At 39.4% G+C, this 9,350-nt stretch overlaps 2 protein-coding genes across 3 annotated transcripts in view; one reads left to right on the forward strand and one right to left on the reverse strand.

The window, feature by feature from the left end:
• The window catches only part of elovl8b (ELOVL fatty acid elongase 8b), a 7,792-nt gene extending 2,078 nt beyond the window's left edge, over positions 1 to 5,714 (forward strand). Inside the window, exons 3-8 of one of the 2 annotated variants that reach the window (XM_014002903.1) lie at positions 1,867 to 2,054; positions 3,277 to 3,357; positions 3,448 to 3,504; positions 3,590 to 3,669; positions 4,161 to 4,288; positions 4,362 to 5,714. In XM_014002903.1, coding sequence (XP_013858357.1) covers positions 1,867 to 2,054; positions 3,277 to 3,357; positions 3,448 to 3,504; positions 3,590 to 3,669; positions 4,161 to 4,288; positions 4,362 to 4,609 — 782 coding nt within the window. In that variant the 3' untranslated portion in view covers positions 4,610 to 5,714. Of the gene's footprint in view, positions 1 to 1,866; positions 2,055 to 3,276; positions 3,358 to 3,447; positions 3,505 to 3,589; positions 3,705 to 4,160; positions 4,289 to 4,361 lie in introns of both variants that reach the window. The other variant, XM_014002904.1, reaches the window with a different exon arrangement.
• Positions 4,637 to 9,350, reverse strand: part of glis1b (GLIS family zinc finger 1b) — a gene marked incomplete in the record, with an annotated part of 71,942 nt that continues 67,228 nt past the window's right edge. Inside the window, 2 exon segments of the mRNA XM_014002753.1 lie at positions 4,637 to 6,091; positions 6,168 to 6,323. Of these exon segments, the coding sequence (XP_013858207.1) occupies positions 5,967 to 6,091; positions 6,168 to 6,323 (281 nt within the window).

Below are 9,350 nucleotides of genomic sequence, written 5' to 3' on the forward strand. Positions count from 1 at the left end.
GACTGAAGAAGTCTCTTGGAGGAGAGACGAAACGTTTCATTAGAGAAGAACCCGTCCAGAAGACCTACACAATTTTTTCTTTTTAATTACAAAGTGACAAATATTAATTGTTGATAGTTTTTTTTTTGACAATTAATCACACACAACACGATTTTGCATCACCCTAATTACATAGCCAGCTTTTGGTGCTTTTGTCAGTCTGGGCAATTGTCAAGTCCTAATTAACTGTAGACCTGGACTGTAAACGTTCCATTCATCGAGTGCAGCCACTCCTGAAGCAGAGACRATGTCAGAAGTGTCTTATCTGAGCTGAGGGGACAAAAARCTGGACTGTTGCTCAGTGGTCCAATGTCCTCTTTTCAGATGAAAATCATTTGGAAACCAAGCTGCCAGAGTATGGAGGAAGAGTGGAGAGGCACAGAATCCATGGACAAAAAATAACTTTTTCACTGTATTCAAAATTTTAAGCTGCATCTATAAAGTAAAGATGGCTCAAGACGTTTTCACAATTCTGAATGTTCCTTGTATAATTAGGAGAGGAGCTGAGTCACAGACATGTCTAACTGTCTTGAAATGCAGTGTTTTTAATTCCTATACTGTGTTTTATTGGTGTGTTAAAGAGATTAAAATTTGTGTTTAAGCAAACAAAAAAGTAATGGTTAACATTGTGTAGGGATAAATATCTGGGTCTGTATTTATAAAACTTCTTAGAATTCCTCTTAAGAATGCTGCTAAGGGTGGACTTAAGTGTAAAAAAATTCTTAGTTAAAAGCTGAGAGTAGACGTCAGTTATCAAGCGTCTCAGTCTTACTTTAAGTGAAGTATAGGAGTAATTCTCAAGTGTCAGTCTTAGAGCTGATTTGCGACACCTGGCTGTGCCGCAAAGCTGTTCCTGGATGACATCATTAGAAACTCCTCGACACGGACCAATCACTGCCTCGGATTTCATGTTCAAGAACATTGACGGAGAAATGTCAAGATAAGACTGTGAAAATCCTAAAATAAGTTAATTTTCAACACACTAATGTTGTCACCTTGAACTGATTTTCTGTAGAATTACATAAAATGTCCTCATTTGCATCATGAAAACAGACCAAAATGTCACAATTTTTTTAAAATTTAAAACTCAGCAGCTTTAAAGTTGTTTTAATGTCTCAGAGCCTGAGTTAATGTTGAGCTGCTCCCTTCTCCTCTTCGCCATTGTCTCCAGACAACACCGGCTTTACACACAGTTCACACGCGCACACACACTATGCACACACAACCCGCTTTGTCATTACCAGCTTGGTCCGAGCGCCCCCCACCCGGCGCGCTCCATCATTGTATCACGTGATGAACGAAACGTTCAATCCCACAGTAGTCTTTCTTTCTTTCTTTTTTTTTTTTTGGGGGGGGGGGGGGTTGCATGCACTCACCAGCTGAGTATATTTAATATTTTCTCCAAAAGCCACACACAGTTATTTGCCTTTTAGTCCAACTTTATGGACAATTTTTATTTTTTTATTTTTTTTTTTACCTTTTGTTTCTTTTGTATATTTCTGATTAAGTTTTCCACCTCATAACTGAGAATAACCGTCAGGTGGGGAGGAGGACGGCTGTAATCTCTGTCTCCTCAGTTCATCTCAGACCCCTAGTGGCAACTCTTAATTAACCACTTAAGAGTCCTCTGGAGCAGTCTGAACTTTTGAGAGTAAAAGTGATTCTTAGACTAAAGAGTTTTGATAACTGGCACTTACACTTAAGTCTGAGAGTAGGGGCAGATCTAAGAAATTTTCAGCACTTAAGTCTAACAATCCACTCTAAGAAGTTTTATAAATACGGGCCCTGATTAAATTTCCTGCGCTGCGTTTCCCTCTCATCCCTCAGACAAGAGGACGGACCCCTGGCTGCTGGTCTACTCCCCTGTCCCGGTGGCGCTCATCTTCCTGGTTTACCTCGGTGGGATCTGGGCCGGACCCCGTCTGATGAAACACAGAGAACCCGTTGACCTCAAACTGGTTCTTATTTGGTATAATTTCTCCATGGTTCTCCTGTCTGCATACATGTTCCATGAGGTACGTTTACTTTGAGCAGCGATGGAAATAAGACTCTAAATATAAAGATTTTAGTATTTTCTCACACTTATTTTTTCTTGTCTTTTAGAAATTCATGTTCACAGTTTAAGTAAAAAAATAATATCTTATTTTACCATTTTAATTTGTATAACCTTTTAAACTATTGATAGCATAAAATATAATACACGCAAATATTTGTTAAATTATAGGCATTTAGTTAATTTTCTTKTTGCTTTTACTTTATCCAGGCAATCTTGTTGTTACACTGAGCTTCTTTGTCATTTAATCAAATAAAAATTTTCACTCGCTTAGAAAAAAACAACAGAATATTAGGTGAAAGAGCAGGTCTTAAGGCTTTCAGGTGATCAAAACATCGGACCCAAGTGACAGGAGATGTTTGGTGCAGATGGAGGTTTTAAAGAGATCTTTACACCAGCTGTAAAGCATGACAGTGGTAATGTTATGGTCTGGGCTGCTTTTTAATGACCAATTATGTCTTCATTATGACAAAAAGTGATTGAAGATGATGTGAGAAATGATCAAACACGTTTTTGTTATAACTGCTCTAAATCTTAAACTTTGTTAATAAACTGCTGTGTAAATTACTTTTTATATGGAAAAATGTCAACTTTTGATATTTACATAGCTGAAATTTTCTATATGTTTTAAAGAACTATGTGAACCATCACATCATACTAAAGATTAAGTCATATTTGGTCAAAATGACCTCAGCTCATTTTCATATTTTGGCTTTTTAATTAGATGCTTTGATTTGTCTTCCTAAACAGGATAACACATTATTTGGTCTAAATCATGATTTTCGTTTATTCTAATGAAGTTTTGATGCCATTTTAAATAGGAAACCTCAAACAATATTTGGATATTAAGATTTAACAGCTAGAAAGAAAGAAAACCTTTGCTAGCTTGCAGAAAAAATGACAAAAATTTAAGGCTTTTTGACTCAAAATCACATTTTTTGTAGCTACTGCTAAAAAAAATCAAGATTTAACAACACATAGGTAAGATATTTATTCATTATATTATCACCAAATGCAGTTGTTGCAAATGTTTTAACACATGCACTAAAGCTGCTTATTTCTCCACACTTTGTGATTTAATCCTGTTTGATGTGATGGGATGGTTCACATACCTGTATATGTTTTCTAATTTTGTCATATAGACTTAAACTCATGACTGCAGATTGTTGCCAAATTATTTTCAGTTCCTGGTCACATCGTGGCTCTCAGACTACAGTCTTCTCTGTCAGCCTGTAGATTACAGCAGCCGTCCGCTGGCCATGAGGGTAAGAAACATTTGACAAATTTCATGAAACATATCTGACTGTAAAGAGATGATTTTAGCTGTTTGAACGCTCGTGGTTTCCTCTGTGCAGATGGCCAGAGTCTGCTGGTGGTTCTTCTTCTCAAAGGTCATCGAGCTGAGTGACACGGTTTGTTCATTACACTCATGGATCATTAACTGTCCCTCTGAGGTCTGAAACTGCCGAGTGCTGAGACTTTTCTCTTCCCGAGCAGCTGTTCTTCATCTTGAGGAAGAAGAACAATCAGCTGACTTTTCTTCATGTTTACCATCATGGCACCATGATCTTCAACTGGTGGGCGGGAGTTAAATACGTAGCTGGAGGACAGTGTAAGTTATGCAGAGCCACAGAGCAAAAACAATGTTTTTCCCCAAGTTCTGACTTTAACCTCAGAAATCTGGGATTAAAGTGAAGATCCTGACTTTTTTTTCTTGGAGTTCAAAATTTTTTCTCAGAATTTTGAGCAAAAAGGTCTGAATTTTTACTTTTCAGATTTCTGACTTTAATCTCAGAATTTTGAGAAAAAAATCAGAAACAAAGAAGAGTTTTCACTGTTCTCCAAATTCTGGCCTTAATCTCAGAATTCTAAGAAAATAGTCTGAGATTAAAGTCTGTTGCTCTGCAGCCGTAATTGTCTTCCATATTTAACACAAGCTTTGTATAATTTTTTTTCTTTTGTTTTATGTATCTTAGTTTGACTTTTAAATGTACTTTGTGTATTTATTATGAGTGAAAGGGGAAATTATTATATCAGCTATTCTGATTTATTGTTCTTCGTCCTGCAGCGTTCTTCATCGGCCTGGTAAACACCTTCGTTCACATCGTCATGTACTCTTACTACGGCCTGGCAGCGTTCGGGCCTCACATGCAGAAGTACCTGTGGTGGAAACGATACCTGACGTCCCTGCAGCTGGTGAGAAAAACGCACAAGACGGATGAAGAAGATCAAAAATGCTTAATCTGATCTGAGCTTCTTGCTTCTGCAGCTGCAGTTTTTCCTCTTCCTCCTGCACACGGGCTACAACCTGTTCACAGACTGCAACTTCCCCGACTCCATGAACGCTGTGGTGTTTGCTTACTGCGTCACCCTCATCGTCCTCTTCACCAACTTCTATTTTCAGAGCTACCTGAACAGGAAGAAGCAGAAATGAGGCCAAAACGGCTCCAGCTGCTGTGTTTGGTTTGTCCACCAGAGGGCGCCACCTGCCCACAGTCTGCAGGTTTTTACCACTGACTGATGAGAGGTGGGAGAGGCACTAAGTCCATTCTTCAATTATTTATTTCTCGGTCTGGGAGATGACAAACATTCAAATGCTTGTTGTAAACAAACTGTACATTTATACAAWTATTAGATGATCATTATTAATAATAATAGAAAGTAGGTTTCTCTGCATTATTGCAGGACAAAAGAGCCAAAACAGAGATAAAACAAAAATAAAAATTTACACAGCTACAACATCACAGCAAAATGATATATTCTTTTCTACACTTCAGTCTAAAACAGATAAAAAGATGTAGATTACAGAGAAAAAAACAAAGAAGTTTGTAGTGTTTGAAATTCACACATTTAAAGAAATGAAGAGGTCTGTTTGGACTGCATTTGGAGGGTTTTTATCACCAAGTCGGGTTTTTTTTTAATATGAGAAATGTTTAACCCAAACCAGACATAAATAATGTCAGCAAATACTGAAATTAATGTAATAAGTTGTTCTGCCTGTCTAAATTCATTGTGTTGAGCTGAAGTTCAGATGGTAAAAATGTTCAATTCTGCTTCCTTCCAGCCAGACAAGGTTATACTTTTATCAGTGGTGTCCCAACACCAGTTTACCTCAAACCAATACGAGTACTTCAGTTTGGGTATTCACCGATACCGAGTATTTACTGAGTTACTTACACAATGACTTAATTTAGAACAAGCTGGCTCTCCTTCCCTATACAGCCCCTCTGACTGGGTCAAATCAAATATACAGCTTGATATATACTGTTGAATCATTTTAAAATAAATAAAAATAACAAATAAGATTTTCTTTCAACTTGTATAAATTTCTTAAACATGGAACTGACAAATGTTTTACTTGAAATATGAACTGTAACACAGTGACGGGATCAGATCCAGGTATCGGGGCACTTTGTACGAGTAAGAGTACTTGTAAAAATTCTGATAAAGGTACTGGTATTGGTATCGGGACACTAATACTTTTAATGAAAGTTAATGAAAAATAGAAAATCGGTACAGCTGCCCTTAAATGTTTTTCTAACATGTGTTTTCTTTAACTCTTTGATTTCCTTTTAAATTCTGGATAATTTAACATTAAAATTGAAGTTTGTTTGGAGGCAAATACAGCTTGTCATGATTGTGKAGTTCTTATTTTATTTCAAATAATGTAATGGTTTTAAACAGATTTCCGTCTTGCGTAACATTCATTTAGGTGTAATAAACACACCTTGGGCTTTTTGTGTTTGATTTAGCTGCAGGTCAGAGTTCAGCGTGAGCTGGGTTTCRTTTCAGGAGAACTCGCAGCTGAAGGAGAGGTGGAGAGACGGTGGAGACGGTGGAAAGGCAGAGTGCTGTCCTCTCCTCCAGCATGGCTTCATGTTTCCGTGTAGACCGAGGACACGTGGCTCAGGCTGCCCACCTGGAAGAAGATGCTGTCCTCTGAGCTCAAGGAGAACTGGCACCCGGCGCCTCCCTGCGCCTCCTGGGCCAAACTAAAACCTGCCGGCGTGATGAGTGAACCTTTAGTTGGACGTTAGTGACTTTTATCATCCAGAATAACTAGAGCCGTTCTCACCTGCTGAGGCGGCGCTGCCGGGCGGCGCGTGGAAGCCGTTGTGCTGATGAGAGCTGTAGGCCCGAGAATCTCCCGGGATGTGGACGCCGCTGCCCGCCTGCTCCGTCCTGTAAGAGTCTCCGAAATGGAAACAGCTCTGAAAACTGGCCTGGTATTCTAGGAAACGAGGCAGAAAGTAGAAGAAGAGAGGGAAAAAATAAAATAAAAAAACAGAAGGCAGACTTGATCAGCTGCCATCAGCATCTATGGGTGATTGTTCCCGATGTCTGCACCATCCAGCTAAAATTACGACAATGCTATATTTGTGCTAACGCTGCCAGCCACAGACTGTGTTCCATTTGTCCCCATAGTCCCCGTTTGTACTTGGTTGCTATTATCAAGACTCCTGTGGTCGACACCAAGTCTTTCTTGAGMGCTTTTGCGCAACTCCCTGACCGCAGCGGTGGTTAGAGAGAGACGTCCGTGTGTGGATCTTTACAGGGAAAATGGTGTTTAGTRCATTAGGAGGAGGAGGGGTAAAAAAGCTCTGGAGTGACAGCTGAGACTGAGAGAGGCAGCTGAACTCATGAGTCTGCAGTTTGTTGGGTGAACGGGCACAAGATTTCCAGCATCTTTAGTACAACTGAGTGTGCAGAGCCGAGTTTTATTAAAGCCACAGGAAACAGTTCAGGATATTACACCAYGTCCCAAATTATTGTGCAAACTGTATTTAAGGGTCATGAGGATTACATTTTTTTTATTTATGATTAAACTCATGGACCGTATTTAATCACTTTGGATCGCTGAAATCAATCTCAGACACCTGTGATGTTTAGTTTGTCAGATGAGCCGAATTAAAGGAAAAACTACTGAAGGATGTTCCACAATATTATGCAGACGACCGTTTTCAAAACAATATGGAAAAGAAAAAAGATTAAGAGAAGAGCAGCTAAAATGTCCTGATGCATCTCAGTAATCCAGGTAAAAAATCAAAAAGAAAAAATTGTATGGGTCCTCTGGACGGGTTCTTCTTTAATGAAACGTTTCGTCTCTCCTCCAAGAGACTTCTTCAGTCTGAGAGTTTCAGGCAAAATTCAGGCGTTKAAGCCCTGCCTCCATGTGACTGATACTCACATCACATGGCTATCGTTGACACCTAATTAACACCTATTGTTAACAGGGGGTGGAGTGATGCTGGCAATGGCAGTGCTGTAGGAGGAGGACAGCTGAAAACGGAGGCCTCCACCTCTGTTTAATGACGGACGGTCTTTCTTTACAAAAATGGCTTCTTTTACTCCTCTCTCAAACCAACGTTCCTCCCTATCAAGAATGAGAACATCCTCATCTCTGAAAGAGTGACCGCTGGCCTGTAAATGAGTGAAAACTGCAGAGTTCTGGCCATTAGATGTAGCTCGTCTGTGTTGGGACATTCTTTTGAACAGTGGCTGCTTTGTTTCCCCGATGTATAACTGGTCGCAGTCCTCCTGGCACTTAACAGCATATACAACATTGTTCTGATTGTGCCGGGGCACCGGATCTTTGGGGTGAACCAGCCTTTGCCGTAATGTGTTTTGGGGTTTGAAAGCYACTGGGACATCATGTTTAGAAAATAAACGTCTCAGTTTCTCCGAAACACCTAAAGCAGCAGCTAAAATGTTCTTACAAAGCAACAAACTGATATTTGAAGCTACTGGTGCCTCTGAAGTCCTGCCAACATCAAGGCGTAGGGTCCTATAGTGTAGTCAAGCCCTAACCAAAACTCACAAGCAGAAACAGCTGCAGTGGATCCAAAAATATATAAACCAAAATCATCTTCATGCATGATGATGCACCGTCTCACGCTGCGAGGTAAACCTCTGCATCATCGGCCACAACGGGCAGAAAGGAGAGAAACTCACGATGTCCTCCCCTGACCTTTAACCCTTATTGAGAACCTTTTAAGATCTTTGAGGGTGGGAGGAGGTTCACATCTAAACAGCAGCTCTGGGATGTTATTCTGATMTCGTGCAAAGAAATTCAAGCAGAAGCTCTCCAAAAACTCACCAGATCCCATGTCAAAATGTCAATTTACCCATTCAGATGATTTTGATARATTTCAGTACTGTATGACCTCCTACTGCTGCAAATTCAACAAATGACCATTTTCAGTTCTTTACAGCCAGCGGTGTCCTGGTACTGATACCGGCTTTTATTTTACAAGTACTCGTATTAAGTTCTCCAATACCCAGAACTGATACTGTATCRATACTTCATTCAGTGTGTTACAGTTTAATTCTCAAGTGAAAAGTTTGTCAGTTTCACGCTTAAGATTACACAAGYTGAAAGAAAAATGTTTAAATGTTGCAACAGTATTTGATTTCATCCAGTCAGAGAGGCTGTACGCCTGTAAGGAAGGAGAGTCAACTTGTTCTAAATAAAAATAGTGTTTTTAAATTTTTGTTGTCATGCTTAGGCTCTAACATCAGTAAGTACTCGGTGTTGGTGAGGACCCAAACARAAGTACTCCTACTTGGTATTGGGACACTATGTTCAACCTGGAAAATATTTTAAACTCTGTTGTTTGTAATAATTTGGAACAGTGCATTTTCAGTTTTTTTTTATGTTTGACAAAAATACTGTTATCATTGGGAGGTTATTTAAATAACATTTGAATTATTCTCAAAATAAATGACTGTATTCAATATTTGGGAACAACAGAATTTGTATACTAATTTGCAACAGTGCAGCCTAAAACAGCATGTTTACAAACCAGCTATGATTTGATTATGTTGTGTTGTGTGTTTTGACACGTTATTATTATTAGGGGTCCAAGCCCGAGGAAGCAGGGTAACGCAGCTGCAAAGCAGCAGCGTTTCCATGTCTCCATCGGAGCATGGAACCCTATTGTATCTGTTCCGTTTTATTATTATTATTAGGGGTCCAAGCCCGAGGAAGCAGGGTAACGCAGCTGCAAAGCAGCAGCGTTTCCATGTCTCCATCGGAGCATGGAACCCTATTGTATCTGTTCCGTTATTATTATTATTATTATTATTATTATTATTATTAGGGGTCCAAGCCCGAGGAAGCAGGGTAACGCAGCTGCAAAGCAGCAGCGTTTCCATGTCTCCATCGGAGCATGGAACCCTATTGTATCTGTTCCGTTTTTTATTGTGTGAATGCCATTAGGCATTCACACTATTGTTTTTGTTTTTCTCTTTATTATTA

The sequence above is a fragment of the Austrofundulus limnaeus genome, unplaced genomic scaffold (genome assembly GCF_001266775.1).
Source record: "Austrofundulus limnaeus strain Quisiro unplaced genomic scaffold, Austrofundulus_limnaeus-1.0 Scaffold15, whole genome shotgun sequence".
Classification (NCBI taxonomy): domain Eukaryota; kingdom Metazoa; phylum Chordata; class Actinopteri; order Cyprinodontiformes; family Rivulidae; genus Austrofundulus; species Austrofundulus limnaeus.